The 27,630-nt window shown below is 41.0% G+C and overlaps 1 protein-coding gene across 5 annotated transcripts in view; it reads right to left on the bottom strand.

The window, feature by feature from the left end:
* fam131ba (family with sequence similarity 131 member Ba) overlaps positions 1 to 27,630 on the bottom strand; it is a 99,128-nt gene that overhangs the window by 3,620 nt on the left and 67,878 nt on the right. For 2 of the 5 annotated variants that reach the window (XR_015717118.1, XM_087835227.1), the window contains exons 3-9: positions 23,339 to 23,374; positions 15,816 to 15,921; positions 10,128 to 10,346; positions 8,567 to 8,707; positions 3,493 to 3,648; positions 3,229 to 3,404; positions 122 to 256 (exon numbers count right to left, since the gene is read on the bottom strand). Coding sequence is in view for 4 of the 5 variants with exons in the window: in XM_087835227.1 (XP_087691353.1) it covers positions 122 to 256; positions 3,229 to 3,404; positions 3,493 to 3,648; positions 8,567 to 8,707; positions 10,128 to 10,346; positions 15,816 to 15,921; positions 23,339 to 23,374 (969 nt within the window). In the remaining variant the exon portion in view is untranslated. The remainder of the gene's footprint in view (positions 1 to 121; positions 257 to 3,228; positions 3,405 to 3,492; positions 3,649 to 8,566; positions 8,708 to 10,127; positions 10,347 to 15,815; positions 15,922 to 23,338; positions 23,375 to 27,630) is intronic. The other 3 variants (XM_087835229.1, XM_087835230.1, XM_087835231.1) reach the window with 3 other exon arrangements.

Genomic DNA, 27,630 nt, shown 5'->3' with positions numbered 1-27,630 from the left:
TAGTCACGCACCCTTGTGTCCTTGCAAACTGTCATAGCCGCTCTGTCAGAACATATTAAACCACCATCGAGTCTGCGAGCTCGGTAATCCGAGCATTTGGATTCAGCAGGCGAGCGCCTACCTGATGTGCCTCAACCTGTGCTGCTCCCCACAGGTCAGCTAGCCGAGGGTGAGTGGGTGGACCGAGGCTGTGGATGGTGCTATTGGGCGTGGCTTGGAGCGAATGGGAGGCACTGTGTAGCCTGTGCTCCATAGACTGTAAAGGGAAGCGAGAATAAAAACAGAATATTCAGGATTTGGCCGTTAATATGTAACCCCGATCAACAATCTCTTGGCTTGTGGCCGCTTATTTTTTAAACTTTTGTTTTTCTCTGGAACAATAAAATTGCCTCCCACTAGGAATCTAAAAACACCCACAACCAGCTGCTCCTGACATTTGAATAATGGACGTAGTGCTGTAACGCGCACACGTCGCCAAACAAAAGACGAGGCCGCTTTTTTCTTCCAACATTTATCCCGACGGCTTTTGCAGGAGCTTTTCCACTCTCTTCTAGTTTGGCTTCTACTTTTAAAATCTCTCTAAATTATGAAGTTGCTGCAGGGAACGGTGCGGAAATGTCTCGACTGGAAGATTTTATTCTAAATGTAACACGTTCAATAGTCTCCTTCTCCGGGGAAGGCATATAATACACACGGTAAAGCTAACAAGCTCATTTCCATTGTGGTCTCGGATCAGTACACCTTTTCTGAGACGCAGTCCCTGACCTTTTCAAGTATGTATTTCATAACTCGCAGTTATTTAATGAGCTCTGAGAATGCACCCAGTGCAAGAGCAGCCAACAAAGTCTCAGCGTGTCACAGTTCACCGTGACTCACTTCGTTTGCAGAAAACCTTCCAGCAGACTGAAAGTCAGCAGCTGATTTCAACAAGATTCAAACTGTCTGCACAAAATGAACCCATAAGAAGCTTAAACAAGGTCAGCAAGCGCACATGTTGTGGGAGCAGAGACATGTGGTGTATAGGTTTAACAGGACAGCAGACCTAAGGCTGTGTGCATGCATGATTTATACTGTTAGTGTAACAGTTATCTGTGAAGGTGCTTTGAATCTGCTGAGTGGTATTTGTGTTTTCCATTTTAAGAAGCTGCTGCTATCAACACTGCAAAATCTCACCAAACAAGGTGGAAACTTTTCCTTCATGTTGAGAAAGTTCAAGTTCAGCCATCATGGACTTTTTCCCCTGAAGCAGAGGTGTCCAACATAAGGCCCAGGGACCAGAACCAGGCTTAAATCCAGCCCACTGGACATCTTTGGACAATGTAAAGGAGGGTATTATAATAAGGAGGGCTGTATTTTTATCAGTTTTACAGCTTCACCTTCTGATAAAGACCTGCCCCATGGCCTTTTCTACTACACCAAAGTAACAAGTAAAATATAACACTGAAATTTCTATATTATAGAAATTATAATAATTATTATATTTTTTTTTTATTCATTAATTATGAATTACTAATTTAATTGTGACTGTAGGAGAGTCTGAGTAAAGGCCATAACCCTTTCTGTAATTTTACACTTCTTCTTCTATCTTTCTTATATTAAATGAATTAAATGTGTAGTTAAAGATCCTTACACTGACAGAAAAGAATGATTTGGTTCGGCCCACTTAAGATGAAAGTGGGGTGTACGTGCCCCATGATGTAAAAAGAGTTTGATATAAGTATACACAAAGGACAAATTCAGCCTCTAGGTCTGAAAAGTAATCAGAACCTACATTCTTTCTAATGGCCACCAGGGGGCGACCTCTCTAAGTCTGTCTGTAAATAAGTCTTTGGGAAAACGTCTGTACTTGTCGCTTCATTTGTGACTAGGGATGGGTATCGTTTAGGTTTTATCCGATACCGGTGCCAAACCGGTACTTTTGAAACGGTGCCGGTGCTTAAACGGTGCTCAAACCGGTGCTTAAAGAATGGAGAACACAAAATTGGTCCAAAAACCTCTCATGTTCAGCTGTTTTTTTGTAAAAAAATAACAATGTTAGCCTTTTCTGCAGCTATGGGGCATATATGGTATCACTCTTGGCTGGAAGCAGCTTAATCAATGGAAAAAACACAAACTTTGTCCAAAAACCTCTCACGTTTAACTGTTTTCCACTTTTTCTTTGGTCATTTTAGCCTTTTTGGCCAGGGTGAAGGGAGTATCTGCCATCAAACAAGAAGACAGCCGCATGTAGCTATGATGATGTTTGCTAGTTCACCTTACATGCATTAATGTAATAACGTGGTTAGCCTACTCAACGTAAATTACACACGAACAACATTAAGCTACTCACGCAGAGAAGAACGGCTGCTGCTGCCATCATCATCTGTCACCACCACACCCGCAGTAGATGTGCTCGGTGTGAGGTCTTGCAGCAAGCTATCAAATACGGCGAATTTTTCTGCTTTTAAAAAAAAACGCTATGCGTCGCCAGGTGTTTCATCGGATTTGAGGTGTTACCTCCTTTGACAGTATCACAGTATCAGCTTAAAGCACTTGTTGCAGCTGCTGAGTTTGCATCTTTTGCTGTGAAGTACAGCCAGACTTTGACCGCTTCACCTTGGGCATTTTAATCTGTAGCTCTGCTCTAAAAGTACGTACCTACCTGGACCCGCCTACTATCCTCGGAAACGTAAAATGATTGGCTAGAATTCAAAGTGTATCACAGCTCAGGGAAAAAAAGCACCGAAATGTGCGCTGCTTTTCGGTCTGGTTACTACCGTTTATGTCAGAACTGGTACCATCATGGCACCGGATACCGGTACCCATCCCTATTTGTGACCTGAGTAGATGTTTTTTGGATGGGTTTATGTTATGAATTACTACTTTTAAATCTTATTTAATATAACATGTAATTATTTTGTTATGTTATAAACTAGGGTATAAGCAAAGACGTGGCTAACTTGTGATTTACGAGTTATTACCGTATGAGCATTAAATATCCTGTGTTTGTTGTTTTTGTCTGTCCCACACCTTCTTTGTTAAATCTATTTTCGGAAACCCAAACTGGTGATGATCATAATACTAAGCTTCAGGCTTCAATCAGGACTGCAGAAACCAGTTGGTGAATAAACAGTGGACACATCCATTTTTTTGATAGAAATTTATGCCGGTGCCGACATGTCTGATGCATCTGCTGCTGTGTTTATATGAAAAACAGTGCAAGGCTTTATAAAAATCACTTTCACAGACCTGCTGCTGTTGTTGGTACTGCAGAAACTGTTGCTGCTGGTAGTGATGAAGCTGTTGGAGCTGTTGGAGTTGACTCTGCTGCTGCAGGGCGAGTTGAACCTGGTGCTGCTGAATGTAACTTCCTACTGTCCCCTCGTAGCCCTCACCAGGTGTGCCTCCTGCTCCATTGCTGCCACCTGCAACAACCACAAGACACCCAGTGCGCAGTGCTCAGCGACACAGTCTGGTGCTTAAAGCCCGTAAGAGAGGATGATAAATCATCACCGGCAGCCATGATGTAGGAGCCTGCAGCAGGCGAGGCCACGCCCTCGGGCTGGCTGGTGATTGGGTCCCAGGCGTCAGAAGACGACAGGCAGTACAGGCCCTGCGAGACGTAGGTGTGAGGCCAGACATCCGCAGAGGAGTGATGGAGCACCTGGTCTGTACAGGGAAGCACAGACAGATGGTGGGCGTTGTAGAGGAAAACACAGACAGAGAAGACGCTGCTAGGGTGGAGAGGCGGGGGTACACCAAGTCATGGGCAGAGAAAAATCAAGCTGGAGGAGCGGAGCTGGAACGTTCTGTAATTTGTCTTTTTAGTTTGCAAACGTTTAGGAGTTGGATTAATATGGAAACTTCAATCAGTTTAGATTCAGAGGTTTTACCAAACTATTAACTGTCACGTACGTTTTGGATAAAATGTTACCAATTCTGAGATTTGAAAGCCACAAAAATTAAAAATACCCTAAATTACATTCTTTTAGAATAAAAAACAAACAAATTCAGATCTTTCATTTCTCTGAGCTCACTGACATCAAACTGAGATTAAAGCACCTGAGCTGGCGTTTCTACCACAGCTTTGATTTGATGTACCTTTATTAGTCCCACAAGAGGAAATTTCATAAATGCACAGAGAAAGTTGCAATAAGCAAGCAGCGTGCTGTGAGTGCTAATTACAGCTGAATTATTATCCATGATTACAAACGGTAGTTATGAGGATTTTTTTGTGTGGATGTGTTTAAAAGCTGTTATGGTTATAAGTGGTTATATAATAAATCCTAACAGTTCCAGAATGTTTTTGCTACTTTCACTTTCAATAAAATAGAATCATTATAATTATTAATCATGTTATAATTTTGGCTGTTATGTTTTCATGTCTTAGATATACTGGGCCTGGTATTATTTTAAAACCTAACAATTACTCTTCCTGTACTCTGAAACATTTATTAATGATTAATCATCCATTTATTTGTCTGTGAAGGTTCTCAGTCATCCAGGTCATCGTAGTCAAAGGAGCTTGCAAAGAAAAGCGTCTGGACTTCTTTAAGTTGCTTGAAGACGTTTCACCTTCATCCGAGAAGCTTCTTCAGTTCTAAGGTCAAATGGTGGAGAGTCCCAGATATAAACCTGGTGGGAGTTTCCCCCCACAGAGGGACAAAAGGACCCCCTGATGATCCTCTAATCGCCTGAGCCAAGGTGTGGAACTGGGTGTGGGTCCCAATCAGCCAGAGTTTCGGGTGAGTTCATTGTGAAACCTGGCCCCACCTTATCATGCGAATTCCTGAGGTCAGATGGCCCAGGATGTGAGTGGGCGTTAAGGCGTCTGGGGAGGGAACTCAAAACTGGATTATAGATGGCAGAGAGTTGGTGTCGTAAACCACCGCCTCTGTTCAAAGATGGTCGCTCACAGTGGACATAGATGCTTCTTTCACTCCTCTTTCAAACCATCTGTCCTCTCTGTCCAAAATGTGAACATTGGCATCCTCGAAAGAGTGACCTTTGACCTTAAGATGCAGATGGACAGCTGAGTCTTGTCCTGTGGAGGTGGCTCTTCTATGTTGTGCCATGCGCTTGTGAAGTGGCTGTTTGGTCTCTCCGATGTAGAGGTCTGGGCATTCCTCGCTGCACTGTACGGCATACACCACATTGTTAAGTCTGTGTTTTGGCGTTTTGTCTTTCGGGTGAACCAAAGCCTTAGAACTGAAGAAGCTTCTCAGATGAGAGGTGAAACGTCTTCAAGTAACTTAAAGAAGTCCAGACGCTTTTCTTTACAAGCTCCTTTGACCATCCATTTATTTATTTATCCATTTAGTCAGACAGGATAAAAAGATCTGCAGTTCAGAATTAGTTGCAGATACATTTGGTCAGACTGTACTGTAAAGGTAAACAATGAAATGTTCTTCTTAAACATATGATGGAAATCAACAGATGACAGTTTCTCTTCACGAACAAAGCACGAAAAAATACTTTTGATAGCTCCGCAGCAATATCAGAACCACGCTGCTTTAACAAACCTTGTTGTGATCTCATATGGGAACTATTTCCTTTCTAATGAACTAAATCTAAATCAGAAGAAATGTGCAGCAATCTAATATTACACCTCAGCCATTAGTGTTTATCTAGGCTGATATAAAACAGGGTTAAAGCTGACCTCAGCCAAAAGAAACACATGGTAATAACTTTAATAGCAGTGTGATTAGCTTATCTACAGAGCAGAGCCATGGAGGGATGCAGCAGCGCTGTGGAGGAGAAACATGCCCTCAGTCCTAATGTGGATATGAAGTAGCTGTGTAACCGTTGTTGTGTGTGTATCCCTTGCACGTGTGTGTTTGTTGATGTTGCATGCTAGATAAAGCACTGAGCAGAGCCCATATGGTGGTGTTAATGAGAGCGGGGCTAAGTCCTTGTGCTAACCTACAGGCTCCCTCAGGGCTTGGACAGTGCTCTGCTTTACTAAACACCAGTCAGAGCAAACATTTACCTGCACAGAGAGTTCAGTGTTACTCTGTATGCAGGTAAATGTTAAAGCGCACACATTAGTTTTACTTTATCTTAGAATGGGAAGAAAAATGGGAGTATTTCTTGTTTTGCTTTGATTTTTATGAGGATACACGGCCAAATATCTTATCACCTGAGGCTCAAATCAGGATATGAGTTTGCCAACATTTCTTCTTTAATAAAACCTTGTGCAAAATTTAAATCCTCTCAACTTTCATCCAGGTTTCTGTCTTTGATGCTCGCAGCTCTTTGGGGCTACAGACATGAAGCCCTAACAGTGTGCTCTGGTATTTCAGCACTGGCAGGCTGTCATCTGAATTTGTCATTTGGAAGTTATTGAGTAAGTGCCCGGTCAGAGTGAAAGGCAGACATGTGCAGCTGTGAGCCTGCCCTCCAAAAGTCCTTTACCGCTGCTTTGGAGACAAACTGACAGGACTCACATTCGAGTAAAACCCGGAGTTCACTGTGTGATCCAAAGACGTGAGTTTGAGACCTGTTTGAATCTCTTGCACAAAGTGAGTCCGTGTTTTACTTGAGTTAAATTATCACAAATTTCTGACTCACATTTAACTCTTAGATCCTCTCAGTAGTTCCACATATTGTGTCATCAACATAATTAATCTCTATTGTGTTGATGGCACCAAATGTAGCACCATAGCACCTAACACAAGTCTTAAAGGTTGAAGGTTGTTATACCTCCAGTGTTTATGACAGATTTACATTCTAATTGTAGCAAGGGGGGAATCTAAGACTTAACTATAAGTCTTAGATTATCGAGTTTAAGCATCAGGTTGTGTTTTGTTATTCTCTTCCAACTACTCCTCTGATGCATTTTCAGCTTTGTGTCTAGTTTTGGTGGCTCTCTTTTCTCTTGTCTCCAAGGCAGTTTTATATCTGCCCTCAGAACCTTGCGTTTTACTAAACATGCAGCTCATTTCACAGTCATAAGTTTGAATGGTTGTCAGTGTTGGGGAGTAACGGAATACATGTACGGCCGTTACTATTTAAAATACAAAATATGAGTAACTGTATTCCGTTACAGTTACCGTTTAAAAAGGTGGTATTTAGAATACAGTTACTTTGTTGAAATAAATGGATTACACGGCGGTACTTCCCTGTTTCATATTGTGGCGGGTCAGGACTGTTTGGGTTTTGTTTGACAGCTACGTTCTGTTGTTCCAGGCGGCAGCGTTACGGTTGCCATGGTTACAGGTTGACGCTCTCTCTCTGCGTGTTTCCTGGGTGAGAGAGCGCCTGTTGTTGTTGTGCTAAGCTAATAGGCAGAATGCTACAGGTATAGCTCTGAAGAATGTAGCATCATGGGCAGTGTAGTCCGTGCTGCAGGGAGAATGGACTGCCATACATGTTATGTGTCTGTGAGCGAGGGAGGGAGAAAAAGGAAAAGTACGAGGAAAAGGAAAAAACGGGAGCTGGAAGCATGTAAATATAATAATAACCACTGCAGCCAAGAAGAGAGCCTGACGAGCCCAGTTGTAAGTAAGCTATTAAGACTCGACTGTACACCGTGTTCGTGTTTTCCTCCAAAAACAATAAGTTCTGTTGGAGCAGCCTTTCAACGCCTCTCTCTGTCTCTGCTAGCAAAGTTGACCCAGACAACAAAGTAAAGCTAGTTTTTGGCTACGAGCCGACACAGAACCCACCGTATTAGCCAGAGGTCCCTTTACTACGGTTCGGAGCCGCGGACCTTCAGTAACAGTAATAAATCACAGCAATAGTACATTCATGTAGTTGTAAACAGCATGATAATATATTAAGTAATCCAAAGTATTCAGAATACGTTACTCTCATTGAGTAACGTAACGGAATACGTTACAGAATACATTTTGGGGCATGTATTCTGTAATCTGTAATGGAATACATTTTAAAAGTAACCTTCCCAACACTGATTGTTGTGCCATACATTCTTAGCCACATAACCTGAAACATGTCTTTGGACTGTTGCTTGACCTTGATAACATTAGACATAAATGAATCTTAATGTTTTTAAGATCAACTTCACTTGAACTGTTTGCACTTCCTGTATTAAAGCGTGTCTATGTATCCTTTGTCTGCTTTAGCAAACAGGTTTCATCCGGGTTGGATTTCGATCCACCTTCCAGCGCCTCTAGACCCTTGTTTTGTGTGCCGAACCTTGTTAGATCAGCAATTAAACACTTCCTGAAATCCTGAAATAAGACCCCAAGGTGCATATTTGAAAGGTGTAATAATGTAAAAAAAAAAAAAACTGCAAATATTTTTATTCATCGAGTAGCTACAAATAAATAAAGACTATAGTCAGCTGCCTCTCCGGTGAGTTTCTCCTTCTGCAGAGGAACTAAAACAGTAGTCCTTGTTTTACACTGCGGCTTCAGTGTTCTCGGTGTAACATCCATGTGCCAGTTCTAGACCTGCTGTAGGTTTTAGTTGAACTGGAGTTGTAATCTGTCCAATAGCAGAATACGATCCTCTCTGGAAAGATGCAGCAGCAACTGGTCACTGCTGTGGCTCGCAGCGACCGAACAGTGGGACAAGATAAAAGCTAAACCGAGTCACCAAATGGGCCGGCTGGTGATCCACTGACCTCTGCTGGTGATGCTCTCCTGGTTGACCTCACTCAGGTGGGCGACGCTGCCCTGGTTGGAGCCGGCTCCCATGCTCTCCCCGTCCATCGAGTTCCAACCGAACAGAGTCGCCTCGGAAATTGCAAACTGTTGCATGATGCCTGAAGATGGAGATAAACGATGCATGTAGCAAGAATGAAAAGATCCCGACTCGCTAAAACATCATGAACGGGAAGCAAGTCCCAGTTCCTGCTCTGGTACCACATACACATTTTAATTAATGATACAATCAAATGTGATAACAGTCATTAATCTGGATAAACAGCAGGTTTGTGTTGGACTGGAGGAGAATACTGAGGGTTTATTAGACTCATTTTCAAAGAAAGTGCATCACCCTGTTTTTTCTCTGTGCTGCAGTCATCAATTACCAGCAACAGCTCAGCTAAATATTACCTAAAAATCTGATCAATGTTTCGTTTTCTGAAACAACACAAGGTCGTCTAACATTTCAGACTTCGTTTTGTTTTAATAAATAGCTGCAATGTTCTGAAAGTGACTGCCAAGTATTTGTTCTAAGTTTAATAAATCTTTTGTATTCATGTAATTCCAGCCATTAATCAGCATGAGATGAACAAATTTGTAGGATAGATTGATTGTGAATAAAATATGGACGCACAGTCGTAGTCTCTGAAAGAATTAGGAAAAATTGGAAAGGATGTAAGTTGTTTTTTAAAACAATTTGCCATTTGTTATTTATGTTTACTAAAAAGCCTTTAATCTTATATATACATAATGACAACCTGCTCATGCAACAGACAACCAAGAAGTCATCCAGTTGTTGAGCAACACGTTCAACCTCTGGTTGCGCGTCACAAGTGCAAGGTCATTGCAGGGGTTGCATGGCGGGAGGCGACCTGTCTCCAGACAACGGTGGTCCGACTTGGACTCACTGCAGTTTCTTTCAGAAAGATTAGTGATGATTTGCAAACGCAGACACTTCAGCAAAACTCATCTACGATGCAGCTTTTTGCAATACAGGACTCAACTCAGCTGTTTGTCCTCGTGGTTGTATTCTGGGAATATTTCTATATAAAAGCAAGATTTCTAAGCTCCTCCTTTCCTCACAGCAAGAAGGTCCTGAGTTCATTTCCACCATCAGGCTGGTTTTCTGTGTGGAGTTTGCATGTTCACAGGTGTGAATGTGAGTGCGAATGATTGTCTGTCTCTATGTGTTAGCCCTGCGACAGCCTGGCAACCTGTCCAGGGTGTATCCTGCCTCTCGCCCTAAGTCACCTGGGATAGTCTCCAGCCCCCCCGCGACCCTGAACAGGATAAATGGAAGAGAATGGATGGATGGACTAATTAATCATTTTCAATATCATCATAAATAGATTGCGAGCTTGACTCCATTTAATCACAAACTGATAACATACTGATTGCGAGTAATCACAGAGCCGCTGTCCGTCTGTGAATCAACCATTTCAAAGACGACAAGATTGCAAAATCATTGCTCAGTTTCCTCAATGCGACTGAAGCATTAGTGTAACATATTTGCAAATCAGCACTCAGGTGTGTCCTCACCTGCAGCAAAGCGAGCCTCCTTCTCGCCATCGCTAAGGTCACTGTAAGCGTCGTTCTCCATCCTCCTCTCCTTTTCCCTCTGAAGGTTGGTATGGCCCGCTCCCCCTAGCGGCCCCGCAGATGGTTTGCCCCAGCTCTGCCACTCTATCATGTGGGCCACTCGACCCTGGGCCATGGCGGTGGGCTTGGTCACCTTGTCCTTCATGGAGCGAGTCACACCTACAGGAGGTATGAGGACGGCAGGAGGGGCAGACCAGCAACACACACGTACAACACATACCACACACACACACACACACACACACACACACACACACACACACACACACACACACACACACACACACACACACACACACACACACACACACACACACACACACACAAAAACTCTGTCAGAACTACTTCTGGCCCCTGCAGTTGGCTACACCTCCATCTGAGGCTCATGTGGGGGTGGGGGTAGAATGATGATGAGAAATGTGAGGGTCTGTTTAACACCTGAGATGATAGGAAATGTTAGCTCAGTAATAAATGTACTGGCATGGATGAATTTGTGATTGAACGTGATTTTATGACAACAACACGGCACCTATTTAATTTCATTAATCTATAAAAACGCATCAGTAGTACGCTAGGATCATCAGAATGAGCATGGATGTATTTGTGGGTGAACTGGTGTTTCATTATTTCCAAAGAAGCTCTGCTGACTGCAGTAATATTCAGTCCTGTGGACAGCTTCTAGTCACACCGGCCATGTTTCAGAAGCATTTAGTCTGCACGGGTCTTTTTGTTATTATAATAAGCCTTCCTCAAGAGGAACATGCTAATATTTATCTCTCTGTGGACCACATTAAACTCTGACCTTTAAACCACTGCTGCCTTTGATTTTCTGAGTGTGGACCTGAGGATATCAACTCGTTTTAAACGTGTCACCTCGGTTATTACCCCAGTACTAATCATCACAACGAGCGTGACAGTCGCTCCTCGGCTTCTACCGTGAGACAAATTGTTTAAGATAATTATGATACGTGCTGCGATAGTGCAAGATGTTTGATTCAGTATGAGACTTTGTTTGTTTGGCATGTGCGTAGTCTCAGACTCAGAGTTTGTTGGTTGCTCCCAGAACACGTCTGAAGACGAAAGGGGGCGGAGCCTTTCAGTCTGTGGCACCAAGGCTGTGGAACAGTCTACCTCTACAACTACGTTTGGTGGACTCAGTGGAATCCTTTAAAAAACAGTTAAAAACTTTACTGTTTAAACAAGCTTTCTGTTGACCAATGCTTTTTACATTTTTATATTTTAATTTACATTTAAACTCTATATTGTGTATATTGTGCATTTTGCTATTTATCGTACTGTTTATTTTAATCTCTGTGTGCAGCGCTTTGTGACTACCTGTCTATGAAAAGCGCTTAATAAATAAACTTTACTTACTTACTAGTAGTCCCCACGGAGACCCAGATGTGTACTCAGACTGGTCAAAAAGTTGAGTGTAGAGAAACTTCTAGCAAACACTCACCAACCGTTCAGGTTATACACATTTTTCAACCTGTGGTTGCCATGGTGAAGGGATCAGCCAAAAGAAGAAGCAATCACTGACTGCTAAATATAGCGACAAAGTCGCTAAGTTGGCAACACTGGCTGGGCCTCCTGAAACTGCCCTTATGTGGGTGTGGTATTTTCTCTCCGCCTCTTCCTCTCTTGCTCCACCCCTCTGTCTCTCTCTCTCACTCTCCTCTCTCCCCAGGACACAGCTGCTCTCGATTAGCCTCGTTTGCCACCTGAATCCAGTCAGCAATCACCTCTGAGGCTAGTTAAGCTGGGGACGAGCAGGGTGGTTTTTCTCTGGTGTTCCCACATTGGGTGTCGAAGTTGTCGGGAGAGCTCCTATAGTGTGGAAGCAGTGTAACTGCTTCACGTGAGGCTTGTGGGCCTCGGCAGCATTAAAGCTAGCTGCTGCTAGTAACAGGGTGAGCTTGTGGGCCCCTGGAAGTGCCTCCTCGTGGTGTGGAGTTTTTGTTTGGTTGTTGTGTTCCGTGTTGTTGCAACCTTTTTCCAAGTGTTATCGGTAAAACGGCGTTGCCGGCTCTTTATGTTAAGATTATCTATAATATCCTTTTATTTACTAAGAACACCGGTCTGTTCTCCTTTCATTCTGTTCTGGACTCATTTGTTACTGGTCCCCTCACTCGTATGCCTAGACCCCTTCGGGGATGCTGAACTAATGATATGTTATTCATTGTCGTTATTCGTGTCTTTTATTTACATTCAAACACTATACCAAAATTAGATCCAGGCTTTTATTTTTCAAAATAAGTGACTAATGTTTTCTTTTCCATTTTTTTTTTTTAAATTTCTCTTTTGTAAAACTGAAACATGGCTCTTAAAAGCCATAACTCCACAAATATGTTGTAACTTGACTGATAATGGGGAGAAGCCAGCCTATCAATGTGACACAAATTGAAAATATTTTAAAATTAATAATTGCGAGATGGTTTATTGGCACCCTAGCATAAAAATAAATAGACATTTCTGCATCATATAACTCTATCATCTTTATTCACTGCTGAATCTTCTTTTGTATGCACAGCAAACCATGCTTAATCTTTGGTCAGGTGATTGGCAGGAATGATGAGGTCAGAGGTCACCGTGGTCGCCCGTGTCCTTGTTAAAGTTTGCTCATTTTAACAAAGAACAAAGGCTGTCGAGTGAAATGCTGACGAACCCGCATTAATAATTACAGGAATTGCTCATCTTTTTGTAAACAGAATGAATGAGGTTCATTAGAATTTACGTGATTAAAAATGTTTTACGGAGCCGAAGAGAGGCAGAAGAAATAGTCCCTCGGTGTAAACAGAACGGGGAGAAGTGTCCACCGGCAAATCTCTGTCCAATTAAGATGCAAATATAGGCTCCAAACTGGGGACATATTCACTGACTCAAATGGGTACGGAGACACTGATCGATTAAAAAATTAAATTAAAATCCAGCAGGCATGAATAAACAAAGAGCGAGCTTTGGAAATTGCTCCCCCGGTCCATGGGGCAAGTTACAGGCTGGGCTAAAAATAGAAACACTTTTCCTCTTAGACAAAGCGAGCCAATCTCATTTGGAAATCAAACAGTCCCTGCAGAGCCTAATTGGGGATGGAAATAGGTGGAAAGAATGGGGATGAAGGATGAGGGAGGGTGTTGGGGTCTTGGCTATTCAAAGGCTCAAAAATATAACACTATACACTGTTAAAAGATAGCTGCAGATGTATTTAAAGTGCACCAGACACGACAGAAAATACATTTTTTACATAAACACTCTGAGATGCTGCACTCAGACAACAAAGAGCACTACAGTTTGAAGCACAGAGCACGAAAGAGGCACCGGCCACTTGTAGTCACGACACTGCACAACAGAGTCACAAATATCGGGCCACACCACCAACACCACCAGCAGCAGCAGCACTGCCACGGTACAAATACACTACATTTCCCAACACACCTGTGGAGATGCTTCAGTAAGTAATTAAAGTAAGTATTCTTACTTACTTTAGTTTCTTTGAAATCAAAGATCTGATTGAATTTCCATCAATGACTCTGAAATGTGTCCCGTCATTGACGTCTGCTGTTGATATCAGTGGAAGAGAGAGGAAAGTAGGGAGTGATATAGGAAGGGGCACCCACAGGGGCGGCCATGTTGGTTCCAAGCTCCTCCTCCTCCTTCGCCTGCTCTAGAGTGAAGTTGTTTGTTAAGTCAGAGTTTCGTTTTACAAAATCCATTGCCGTTTATGGCAATTTGAAAAGATAATTAGACGTGTTTTCTTCGAGGGTGTCAGATGATTCTTTGGCGAAGTGATGGAAGAAGCAGAGCGGAGATTTTATCAAGCAAACAGATCTCAGAGGCTGCCCTGGAGGTAAAAACGTGTCCATTTGTTAGGTTAAACCAAGGTTCAACTTAACAAAGAGCATTTAACATGTAAGATGTGTCACTGTAAGTTCTGTGGTTTCAGTTTGTGAGGCTCTTGTGTTTTTCATATTCGGTCTAATGAAAGCGCAACGTCTTCACCCTCAAGTCCTCCTAAACTCCTTTGTTCACAGGCTATCGAGGTGCCATGAAAAATGTTCCTTCTTCCCATTAAAGGTTAAAAACTACCTGATTTCAATTTGGCACATATCCCTTTCAAGGTCTTCTCCGGCTGCATCTATGGACTGCTGCCAGCACTGCTAATAATTTTTAGAGATCTCCTTGAAAGTCTTGCTCTGACCACCCTCACAAGTGGTTCTTACCTTGGGGTCTTTCTATAACATCCGAGGATATTTATCTTACAATATAAAGCACTTTACATGACTATTGTTGCTATATATGAAAAAATGAAAGTAAATTGAACTGAATTTTGATTAAGATGGAAACAAATCAGGTTTTCATTACGTCAATGTGATAAAAACACTCCTTTCTGAACCATGAATGGGCAGGAAATGGGATGAACCACAGTTTTTGGTTGTTTGATGCTAATCGTCTTAGAACGTTTCAGGATAACTCTGATCCCGGTTGATGAGCACGCTTCTGTTTTTTCTAACTTGATGGACGATTTTTGAGGAGCTTGGACATCATGAGCTCATCTACTGATATTTGATGTTTGGACCCTTAACATGGAAGTCGGCTTGATGCTTGGTCTGTGTGTTTGAGGTCTGTGGTAAAACTGCAGATGCAGACGGTCAGAGCGTGACTTCCATCAAGCAATCCTAAAATTAAGCTGTGCCGTTGACATGTTCACAGGGAGACGTCCTTAAACAGGAGACGTCCTTAAACGGGAGACGTCCTTAAACGGGAGACGTCCTTAAACAGGAGACGTCCTTAAACGGGAGACGTCCTTAAACGGGAGACGTCCTTAAAAGGAAGACTGGTCAAATCTAAATTCGCTCAAATATTATAGTTATTTGGATTTTGGATAGTAAGCTAACTGTTCTTCTTTGGTGTTTGGTGTTGTTTACAAAAAGCTTTAATAATCACAGGTTTATGGGGGCATGTGCTAACTACCACTGATGGTTCAGGAGGGGCTGTCTACACTGCATTAGGATGTAAGAAATTATTTACTGTTTAGAAGTTCTTTGATCAGTCAAACGGCTCTTCACTCTCTTCACTGCATTTTTGCATTTGTTGTCAAATTGCATGGGCAGAGCTGTTCCAGATTTGATTTCCAGACTACTCTTTCTATTTTGTAGTTTATTATAACTGAAAGGTCAGCCTGCACCTTCTGTCTAAACCAGTGTGACTGCCACCGCTTAATCACCCTCTGAGAAAAGTTTGCAGAAGGAAAAAAAAACCCACTCTGCAAAGAGGAATGAATGGTTTGGTTGCCTTAAATAAAGGGCAACACAAAGATTTAAAGTTAAGTCAAAGTAATTACCAATTAGAAGAGAAAAATGACAAGAGATTACACAGTCCATTTAGCCTCATTTATACTGGTGATTCCCATTAAACCAAACCACACACTGATCATTTGTCTGCTGCACTAATGTGTCACCAACCAATCATCTGAATAACACGCAAGAAGAAACCAAAAATTATCTTTTGCACAGCAGGGAAAGGAGATGCAGCCCCCGCCAGAGCTCAACAACAACTTCACTCTTGATCCACCGTGGAGCATGTGGAGGCAACATGGGGGCTGTTTTACCATCTAGCAGCACAGACACACACCTGACACACCTGACAGAGAGGACTTAGCCAGGGCACCGATCCCATAGGTGTTGGCGGACTTCCTCTTGAGACGAGGCAGAATGGAAGTAGTGTCCTCCATGGACAACTAAAGAGAGAGGAGAGGTAAATGTGGTGTTGGTGCAGCACAGGGGTGGACAGAAGGAGGAGGAGAGATAATAGAACCGGAACAGATGAGAGAGATAAATGCAAGAAAGGAAAAAAAGGGAATAAAAGAAATTGAGGTGAAGAGGGCAGACGATACAAGACTCAGAAAACAGTCTGATGGAGTGAGAAAGAGAAGAGAGGTTGTAGCAGAGGAGATAAGATAGAAGGTTAATTATTTGAGCACTTTGTAAATGGCTTACGGGGATCGTTGAAGAGAATTATTGATATTCTGTGTCTCAAAGGAAAAATTAATGATAAGGTGTTGATTTAAAACCAAATTAAAAGGATAGCAGTCTATTGTGAGCTCAGCAGCTATTATTTGACATAAAATCATCCTGAAAAATGTGATATTGAACAGATATTGAAGGCAGAGTGTTGTCGCGTTACAAAGATTACCTGTGGCGCATTTTGCCATGACTCCATTGTTGGATATTACTCACTGTCTCGTCTATCACCGTGAATGTTACCAACCCAAATATGCTCGGCTGTTTCTGCATTTTACAAGGAAAACGTTGGAGGCTTGTTGTGAATACATGAAGTCGTGAGACTGACACCAACAACCGCTCCTCAATTTACAAAATCAGGTCATACAGTTAGTGTCAAACACCACTCTGTTGGATATCAGATGCTGTATATGTCGTATCGTATCTACAGAAATCCTGAACACCGAGCAGTAACTTTTTTTTCCCCTAAGGTTTAAAAATCTGTGAGGGAGTGAGTTGCACGTTTTGTAAGCCGAGGAATGGTGGTTTGTGTTTTTTGGGAGCTTTGCATTTGTTTTGTTTTCATAAACTTTACGTCTTCGCTTTCCAGGTGTAACCAGACCCGATCCTCACTAAACCTTCGGTTTTCTCAAGCAGTGCTTGTTTTTTTTTCACCCAGCACAGACTACATGTTAAAGATGGCGTCTAGCTCAGCTGCTACAACGGCACGCTCTCAAATCATTGGTTAAAGATGTGGTAAGATTCAGCCAGGCACTGGGTGGTTCTTGGGGGCCTGGAGCCCTGGGACCCTGATCTCTGCTCGCATCGGCCTCTCGCGGCTTCGACTGCCCTTCCAGTCCTTTGGGAGTCCCACACCTTAGCCGTGGGGGCCCCACTTAAGGCCTCACTCTTTCTCCTGCTGGGACGGGCGTGCAGATTTCACCAGGATGTGTGGCCTTGGGTCTTCAGTATTTGTGGCTGCCGATGGCCCGGTTCTCCCGGATCCATCTCTGTCTTTCTCTGACTCCTTAGGGGCTGTTATTACGACTTCCCACCCTCATTTTTAAGTGCATTTCATCACAGAGACACACACTCTCTCTTTCACCCTCACACCCACACATTTTTTTCTCTTGCCTGTCCTCCTTTAAACATCGTCATACTGTATACCACATTTAATGTAAATATAATAGAAATAACACGAATAGAAATGATGAAATAAACAGATACACCCTGAACAAGAGGAGCCTTGTACACAACAGTTCATTCAGCTCATTATTCTGCCCCACAGGACAGGATTTGTTTTTCCTCCTTTGTGCCGTATAGCCCATATTCACACTTACAAGCCACATCTTAAGATTTCTCCAGTATTTAGTTCATAAAATAATGTGTAGAAATAATAATATGTTGATTTCAAGCTACGATCATTCAGTGTTTCTTTTGACATTTATTGACAGGAGAGTAGAGCACGCAGGGAAGCAAAGAGAGAGCGAACAGGAAGAGCAGACTCAAACCGAGGCCCCTGCAGTAACCTTTTCATCTGTGGTGTTCTTGACTCAACCCTCACGTATCTTTGTTTTCTGATATAAGAGGAAATCACGTTGTTGGCGCTACATTTTTACGCTGATTTGAGATTTGTCTCAGGTAAACTACAAGTTTATTTAATCAGGAAGTGAAATTATTTAGATTAGGAATCCCGAGCCGTGATAGGCCGAGTTAAACGGGCTTATTTGAAAAAATCCCCACAAGAACGGAGGAGAACATCCAAACTTCACAGAGAAATCAGCTGTAGTATTGTTAACATCCAAAACATCCCCAAACCTTGTCACCACCGCCACTGTTATAGGAACTTTCTGCTGAACTGACAATCAAAAGACGTGCAGACAACTCAGCTTAACCAAGGGTGGATTGCTAAATTACAGATACCAAGACCAGAACAATTGACATGGATAACTCCAGCACAAACAAAAGATGCATGTTTGGTTTTCAGAGTAAACGGTCCATTAAAGTGAGATGTTTTTGTCTTTTATGAATCAACCAGAACGTCCCCAAAGGAGAATAATTTAAAGTGAAATTTCAAACATAAGTCAACAACAACATACTAATAATGAGAACTAGGGATGCAATGATACCAATTTTTTCAAACCGATACGATACCGATACTTGGATGTGAGTACTTGCCGATACAGAGTACAAAAACCGATACTTCTACCACACACACACACACACACACACACACACACACACACATAAATACAATGAATTGGAAGACAGGTTTTATTTTATTCTCTGCTGATAAAAAATAAAATCTTATTAAAAATGACCACAAAAAAATTTCAAGTGAAAAATAAGCACTTCTGTTAAATTATTGCAGAGTCTCCACATTGTAATTTAACAAAATATCACTGAACTATTGGCACTGTCTCGAGCTTTCAGAATAATAAATAAACAAATAAACAAATAAATACAAATTAGGTTTGAAAATAAAATAAACTTTTAAATTTTTGCAGAGTGTCCATATTGTAAACAAGCAAACAAAATAACGAAAGTATTTGGCATTGGCGAACAAACTCCTCATCTGCCCGTGGATCATCAGTCGACTGTGCCGCCTAACCCTGTGCCTGTTTAGCGCGGGATGTCCCCCTAGTGGCCAATCTAAAAAACTACAACAGAAATGACAAGCCACCCTCTGATTAATGAAATAAGTTAGCATCGGTTCATGGTATCGGTTAACTTTTACGAGTATGAGTACACACACATTTTACAGTATCGGCCCCGATACCCGATACCAGTATCGGTATCGGTGCATCCCTAATGAGGACCTAGATGCTGTTCCTCTCCTGTACACTTAAACAGCTGAATGTTGAACAGTTTTCAAAGCTATAGTTATTCCATAAAAACACTCATGTGTACAGTAAACTTGTGTCACTTCCCGGGAGCAGAGCTCCTGGCAAACAAAGCCAAAAATTAATGAACTCAGAGACTGAGCCCGGCTCTTAATGAGGCCCTCCCAGCGGCTAATTACAGTAAGAAATAATAGGGAAGCACGTGGACTCTGTTACACGGGAGGATTTTGTCAGAGATATGATGTAATATTTTGAGTCGAGGTGCATGACTCACAATAAAAAGGCAAACTGATATGATCTGGTCCCTCTGTGGCGTGCAAGTGGAGCATCATCCACACGCTCCCCAATCCACTTTAAACTGCATGCATGCACCAGTAACATTATATGGTGTTGTTGCTGGGCAGCCAGAGAGTCAACAGGCATACAGATGAAACTATTACAGCAATCTTCTTCCATTAGTCGTGTATCTGCTCGACTCTGTTTCTCCTCAAATATGATAAACCACAGGTGGACGCCTATTTTGCAACTAAAACCATTGTTCTCCATTAAAATCCTCCTCCAGTCCTTCCAGCAAAGCACAGCCATAGCTAAACCGATGGCAGAGAAGTGTTTTAATGTGCATTAATCAGCATTTGGTTTTATGCGTAAGGTTAAAAGGGTCACATATTCATATTCATATGCTACATAACTTTGCCGCCTCCTTTCGCTTACAGTTTTTCATTCACGGCATTGTTCAGGCTCACAGCAGGCAACCTCAGCTGCTCTCTACTGCTTTGATTAAACCACTGCAATCAGTCCACTCTGTACTGCCAAACAACAGATTGGAGCTGATGGAATATTGAAGAGTGTATGGAGCCAGGAGAGGAGCTTAAAGGATCCCGAACTTTAAGATGTATGAACTGACGTTTTTTGCTAACAGCAGAAACAACTTTCTAAAGCAGTAATATGCAAAAAGCCTCATTAGCCTGTTTCATGAGCTCTTAATATGCCTTCATATGATCTTAAAATCTCTCTACACTAACATTCAGAATGGGGTTTCCTGTTGTGTTACAAGAATAGCAAAATAAACAAACTTTAGTCTTTTTTGGAGAGTTTTAAAATGTACTTAAAACAAAATGTACTCTGAAGTAGCTGAATAATGTTTCCCAATTTCCCAAATAGCTGAACATTGAAGCTTTCATGCAATGGTGTGTGCTCCCTTCATTCTTATTGGTGAAGCTGACAGATGAGAATGTGTGACGGATGTGTTCCTTAGACCTGAGATTATGATGCATTTTTCCTCATCATCAGTTTGGCGCTGGTGTTTTCCCCACTGTATTTAGTTTGTGTTCTTCTTTAAAGGGAGTAGCACACTCCAGTCACCCAGTTCTTAAAAGAAATGTAGTCGAGTTTCAGTATAAATAAATAGATTAATTGCTGTTTGCTCTGCAAAGTTGTCTTCATGTATGCAAGTATGATCCGTTAGCATTCTCCTAAGTAACACAATAGGATGTGGGGTACTGAAAATATGTATGCCTACATATATACACTGTAAAAAATTGTAATATAAAAGTATTTACTGTGTATTTTACAGTTTTGTACTGTTCTTCTAGAATATCATTAAATTTACATAAATAGACTGATTTTACATTTCAAATGTAAATTAACGCAAAATCACTGTAAATGTAATAAAACATAATTTTCTTGTTTATTAAATGTATCTGTCTGTACATGTGCATATTTAGATTGTTAAAATAAAATACATTCACAAATGTATCATCATTTCACAAATATTTGTCTGTTATTTGAAAGATTGTAAAGCTATGGAAAAATATATAACATGATTCATATAAACTTTTTTTACATCAAATAATTATTATTATTATTGTTATTATTGTTATTTAGGGCGATCGTGGCTCAAGAGTTTGCAGTTCGCCTTGTAATCAGAAGGTCGCCGGTTCGAGCCCCGGCTCGGACACTCTCGGTCGTTGTGTCCTTGGGCAAGACACTTCACCTACTAGTGATAGCCAGAGGGCAATTATAAAGTGGAATTGTAAAGCGCTTTGAGAGTCTCATGAAGCGCGATATGAATACAGTCCATTATTATTTAAGACCTACCATAGAACCAAGTCCGCCAGAGCTTATATTATATTTTTACATGCTGTGGAGCCATTTTTGGGAGCATTTCAAGTTGATATACATCAATACAACTGTAATAGCCCATATTTTAATAATATGTCGGCATTAAGTCCACAGTAACTACATTAATTGCAAAAAAGTGCAATAAACTACAAAAAAATTGAAAATTGTTTTTGATTTTTTTACATATATTTCTACTTGAAGAAATTTAAGAGGGTTATCCCTCAAAACTTTAAATACAAAAAAGTTACAAAAAATAGTTTACAACAACAGGAAATTTATTTTGAGTGTCTTCATAGTTTTATTTTTGAGTTACAGAATTTTTATATACTGCAGGAAAAACTAAAAACAATCCTATGATGCAAATTTGCAAAGAAAACAGCAAGTGCATCAAAATAAACTATTTCCAGCAGAGCAATATGAGTTCTAAGCATCCCAGAAACTATTCAGAAAAGCATAAAGTCAAACATGAGTATAGGCTTTTAAGGCTTACAAGTAAAAAACTACATTTTCCGCGAAAATGACGTCACTTTCGGTTTCGGGCAGGAAATGGCGGACATGCAATCGTTGGCACTGACGTCTATTTCAATGTGGGAAGTGTTACGAACAGCTGATCGGATCGGCAAAGCGTGTTTCTGGAATATTATGTTTTTGTTCCTGCAATTTTTATGCAATTTTTGCAAAACTATATGTGGAAGGAAACCGGGACCTGGGACAGGCTGATGGCAGAAGATGTAAGTACAACTCCACCGGTTTATGCAAAAGAAATGTATTGCGCTAGCTCACGTGGTTCAGGTTCCACAGGGATTTAAAAATAATTATGCAAAAGGGTTAAGTTAACTGTATATTTCTGTACATTTAAGTATTATTATTCATATTGCTGCATTCATTGACCTTGTTTATAGGTAATTTCATTGTTTAATCACATTAAAATGTTCCTAATTTAATGTTTAAAAGCACTTGAAAAAGGCAAAATCCCATGTAAACTGTATTTCTCTTTACTGAAAATAACTGTATTTTCATGAGGAAGTTATTTTCTGTTATTTTCTGATATCATTTTGGCGCCACAGCTGCCGGAATATTACTGTTTTCTTAGGATTTGTTTTTTATGGTGTATAAATTACTTGCACAATCATGTGATTCCTAATTAATGATCCCATTAATCATTGCTTGTACTCCTCTCATGCAGCAGGGACTCCCACTACTCTTTCCATTTAGTTGGCGCTAAGTCACTGTTCTAAAAAGGGTTTACACGTTTATATGCAGCCTTCAGGTTTTTATCATCTGAAACAGCCGTAAATTTTGCAGCGAGGACAGCGATGAAATTCATTAGCCCAATAATGATTTATGCATTTGTTTGCTACATATCTACATATATGAAAAAGTCTAAATGATTGCCATTAACATTTGCAACATTTAAGATCAATTAACATGGAAGAAGTTTAAAAAAGAAAACAGGCATTTCTTAGTGACTCCAACTTTCAAATTACTGCTGCTGTTGCAAAAAGCTGCTTTTATTATTCCCTACATCACTAAAGCACCACAGCAGTTTATCACTTTAAATAACAGTAAACAAAAACCTCCTTTGTCGGCTGTGTTGCCGATTCATCCAGGATTCTTACTCCCATCTTAAAATCAGTCGGTGCTTTACATCAGAAATGTCTCTGGACCGTTGTTGCATAAAACCCAAAATATGTCCACGCAAGATTATTTTCCTCCAGTCAGCTCCAAGCTGAACAAATGCACATGGTGCAAACAAATTCTGCTGAAGGTGCATAAACAGCTGATCCACCTTATCATCCACTGCTTTCAGTTAAAAAAGAAAAAATGACTTGTGCAAAGGCTTCAGCTGTGCATAAGATAAGCTTATTACAGCCTGTTATCTGTGACTCTGTATATATATATACAGTATATGAAGCTTACAGTACAGTAGATTAGCAGAGAGCTAAGAGTGGAGACGGATGGGGGAGTTTACTGGGAGGGAAATAAAAAACTGGGGGATAAGAGAGAGGCAGTGGGAGTGAGAGATAAGAAAGTAAGAAAGAGTGGCAGGAAAAGGTGGAGGGATAAACGAGTGGGATGTCAACTTATGTACTCCAAGCCAAAGCTCAGGTAGTCGGTTAAGTGATGGAAAAGGAAATGACAGGTAGAGGAGATTTGAGGAGAGAAAGGAGATTTAAACAAGGAGACTTACATTGATTCCTTCCCAGGAAAACTCGGCACGGCCATGCTGGGGAAGGAGGGAGAGAAGGGCGGAGGAAAGACGGAGGACAGAGGGGGGAGAAAAGTACAAGAAGGTGTAGCAAAGGAGGGAAGAGAAAAAGGCAGATTAAAAGAGGAGGATGTCAGATATAAAAAGTGCTATTAATTCTGAATTTGAACATTTACATTTTGGATGTGAGGCTTTCGTATTTTATTTTTAAATGCACCAAAGTATATATGTTTGTTGCTCTTGTGAAATGAAGATTCACATTTATTTTGAAGGTCAGAAAGGACTAAAGGTCAAAAGGTTATTTTAGTTTTTTATTTTCTGGATGTCAGGACCATATGTGGTTGGACTCTGGCTATATTTCTAGAGAACTGGAAGGTTGCTGAGTGCAAATGTAATCTTTAACCCTTTAAGACCTACCATAGAACCAAGTCCACCAGAGCTTATATTATATTTTTACATGTTGTGGAGCCATTTTTGGGAGCATTTCAAGTTGCTATACATCAATACAACCATTACAGCCTAAATTTTAATAATATGTCTGCATTAAGTGCATAGTAATTACATAAATTGCAAAAAAGTGCAATAAACTACAAAAAAATTGAAAATCGTTTTTGTTTTTTTAACATATATTTCTAGTTAGAGAAATTTAAGAGGCTTATCCCTCAAAACTGTAAATACAAAAAAGTTGCACAAAATCGTTTCCCACCACAGGAAATTTATTTTGAGTGTCTTCATAGTTTTATTTTTGAAATACACCAATTTTTATATACTGCAGGAAAAACGAAAATAAATATTATAATGCAAATTTGCAAAAAAGCAGCATATGCATCAAAATAAACTATTTCCAGCAGTGCAATATGAGTCCTAAGCATCCCAGAAACGACACAGAAAGTCATAAAGTCAAACATAACTTTTAAAAACACCAGTATAGGCTCATGAGGCCCTGATGGTAAAAAACTACATTTCCGCGAAAATGACGTCACTTCCGGTTTCGGGCAGGTCATGGCGGACATGCGATAGTTCGCGCTGACGTCTAATCCAACGGAGGAAGTGTTATGAACAGCTGATCGGATCAGCAAAGCGTGTTTCTGGAATATTATGTTTTTGTTGCTGCAAGTGCTTTTTATGCAGTTTTTGCAAAGCTATATGTGGAAGGAAACTGTGACCGAGGACAAGCTGATGGCATAAGATGTAAGTACAACTCCTCCGGTTTCATATGCAAAAAAAATATATTGCGCTAGCTTACATGGTTGCAGAGCTACCGGGATTTAAAAATAGTTGCGCTAAACGGAGTGTGCTGCTCTGACCGGTTTTAAAGGGTTAAATGGGAATTTGTGTTAAATGGGAATTTTTGTCTACATAGGCAGTAACACATAGGTGATTTTCTACAATTTATCACAGTTTATTGCCGTATTACCACAAACAGATTGGATGTAATTGCCAACTTGACTCTATTAAAATGCCAGCTGATCTTCATCTTCATCTCATGGCAACATTTGTAGCAGATTTTAGTGATAGTGTTGCTCGACAATCTCATTTTGCAGCAAAAAGATGAATAAATAGCTGAAGTGAGATAACTGTATCTTATTGGATGCAACAGATATTGACAAAGTTTAACTTTAATATCTGAATTTGCTTTCAAGATCAGATTGTTAACCTCAAATCCACGACTAAAACAGTCTGCTCGGTCCGGACTGTGTTTGTGAAACATACGCTGGAACCCACAAACTGAACTACATGGCTCTTTATGTGAGTCATACAGTGTCTGTGTGAACATTACTACAACAGTCTAATCTCACCAGACTTAAAAGGCTTTATTTTAATCAGCTGAGTCAGACTTTAGAGAGGAACAAGCAGACGAGCAGGAGGAGAAACTGCGATCGCGTGTGAGCGCGGCGCTGTGAATGCGATCAGCTGCACTCGCCCTCTTCGCTTATACACGCTGCATTGAATGTTTAGGTAACCAATGGAACCCACCGAGGAGTGACACTGTTGCTGGGGGCAACAGCAAATCTGATGGGTGGCCAGACCAAAGTGCCATGTCCTCATATGCACACACGCGGATGCAATCATGCACGTTCATCACACTGTACAGCAGACACAAAGAGTGAAAGAGGAACACGTTGAAACTGCGGTTGCTCCGGAGGATTCAAGTCGACAGCTGTCAAAAGGATTTTTTTTCTTTTCCTTTTTTTAAATTTGTTTTTACGTCAGACTCTTTGTCACGGTGCCCCGAAGAGTTTCTCCACTGGCACTCCGAGCTTGTTATCGGAGTTGTACCGTTCAAAGCCTCATATCAGACCGCATGAGAGGTGAAACGGAAAATGCCCTAAACTTTATGTCAAAGTAAATGCCAAACTTTATCTTCTGCTCCCCACGCCGCAGCCGCCGCTGCATCAACACATCGGACAGGTTTTTTTTTAACATTTACATTAAACATAAACTAGAATTTATATGATTCATGGAAAGAGTAGCTGGTTATGCTGCACACTGATGCTTGTATTATTTTCACACAGCACAGAAATTTTACACGTAGATGATCACAGAGTTTTTAAATATAGATATTTGAAATGTAAATATGTATCCTCATCATCTAGATCATAGGTGTCAAACTCTGGCCCGCGGGCCAAATTACATTTGACCATGCCAAATTATTATTAGAGCTGGCCTACTGGTATTATACAGCTAATATATATATTGTTTAGTATTAAGCTTTGCTTGTTCCATATTCAGTTTTTCAGCAAAACCTGTTTGAGGCCATAAGAAGAAATTCATTCTTAAATCTGGAGGAAGATTTTTTTTTCAATACCGTAATTGTCGGGCTATAAGCCGCTACTTTTTGCACAAGCTTTAAACCCTGCGGCTTTTAGTCAGGTGCGGCTTTTCTATGAATTGTCCATGATTTTTGTCATATCGTCGGACAATTTGTTTTGTTTGTTCCGCTGTTCTCCGGCACTATGTTGCCTGGCAGAAGGGCACGTGATCAGACACACAGTATCGGGGTTCAAGAGTGGTATGTTGGTCACATGTCCGTCCACCGGGCAACATAGTGCCGTACAAGTAGCCCGAAAAACAAACTTCAAAGTAGCGCTACGCGTTCAGCGGGAGGCGTGGATGACGAGCGGCGATAAACTTGCGAAAAGCAAGTTATGCTCAACTCCACCAGTGGATTCTGACAGCGTGGAAAAGTGTGAAAACATCCATGATCACCAACGGATTTCGAAGGGCTGGACTGCTGCATGATGGAGACACCGCCACGGCCCTTCAGAGGGTGTTCGACTCTGACACTGACAACGAGGATTTGTTTGGTTTTGAAAGTGACAACGAAGGAGAGAAGCGGAGAGTGGATGACGAAGCCATCCTGAGCCTGTTCATATCCAACACTGGAGAAGAGACTTTGGTGGTTTTAGTGCGCAGGAAGAAGAGAAAGATGGTGGTGAATGACTGACTTTTCTTCTTGTTAAAGCCGTGTCACTGCACCTGAGCCTAAAAGGTAGCCCGAATCTATTTTTCTGGTGTGCTGTAGGTTATTGTTATGTACTACATTTGTTACTCATTTATGAAGCACAGTACATGTTTCGTACTTGTAATTACCGCTACTCGTACATATACCTAAAAAGTTATGCAAATATGTACCCATAACTTGTTTTTCAAAATATTAATAAAAGGGGTGTGTCTCCAAACAGCCATCTCTTTCCTGACAATTCCTTTTGTGCATATTCTCTTACATATGATAAGTCAACATTGAAACACCTGCGGCTTTTAGTCAGGTGCGGCTAATGTATGTACAAAACAGGATTTCCCCGGATTTTAGCTTGTGCGGCTAATATTCAGGTGCGCTTTGTAGTCCGGGAAATATGGTAAATATTAACGTTAGCCTGCGACGTTGTTCCAGTTTTGAATTTTGGCCCACTGTGTATTTGAGTTTGACACCCCTGATCTAGATCGTCCAGGTACTCTGACAATCGGAAATCTTATTTTTAATTCTTAAAACATATTTTGACTCATGAATACATTTGACTGCTCAGTACTCGTGTAATAATGTAACAACAACACATTTTTTAGGATATTTTGCATCATTTGAAAGTCCTATTAAACACCATCTTACTACATCTTCTTGGATCCTGTCCATGAATAAATTGTGCTGCCTCTCCTCTAATTTCAGTGGAATTAATGCTCCATACCAATTCAAGGATAGACTACACTTAACATCTTAAAATCAGCCAAGTCAGAGGATGCTCATTAACCTGGATAAGTCACTAAGAGGTTAACTA

Source organism: Neolamprologus brichardi, chromosome 22 (genome assembly GCF_056152115.1).
Source record: "Neolamprologus brichardi isolate AB-2024 chromosome 22, ASM5615211v1, whole genome shotgun sequence".
NCBI lineage: Eukaryota > Metazoa > Chordata > Actinopteri > Cichliformes > Cichlidae > Neolamprologus > Neolamprologus brichardi.
Note: the sequence above shows the minus strand (reverse complement) of the source record. Positions and strands in the feature narration are given on the sequence as shown.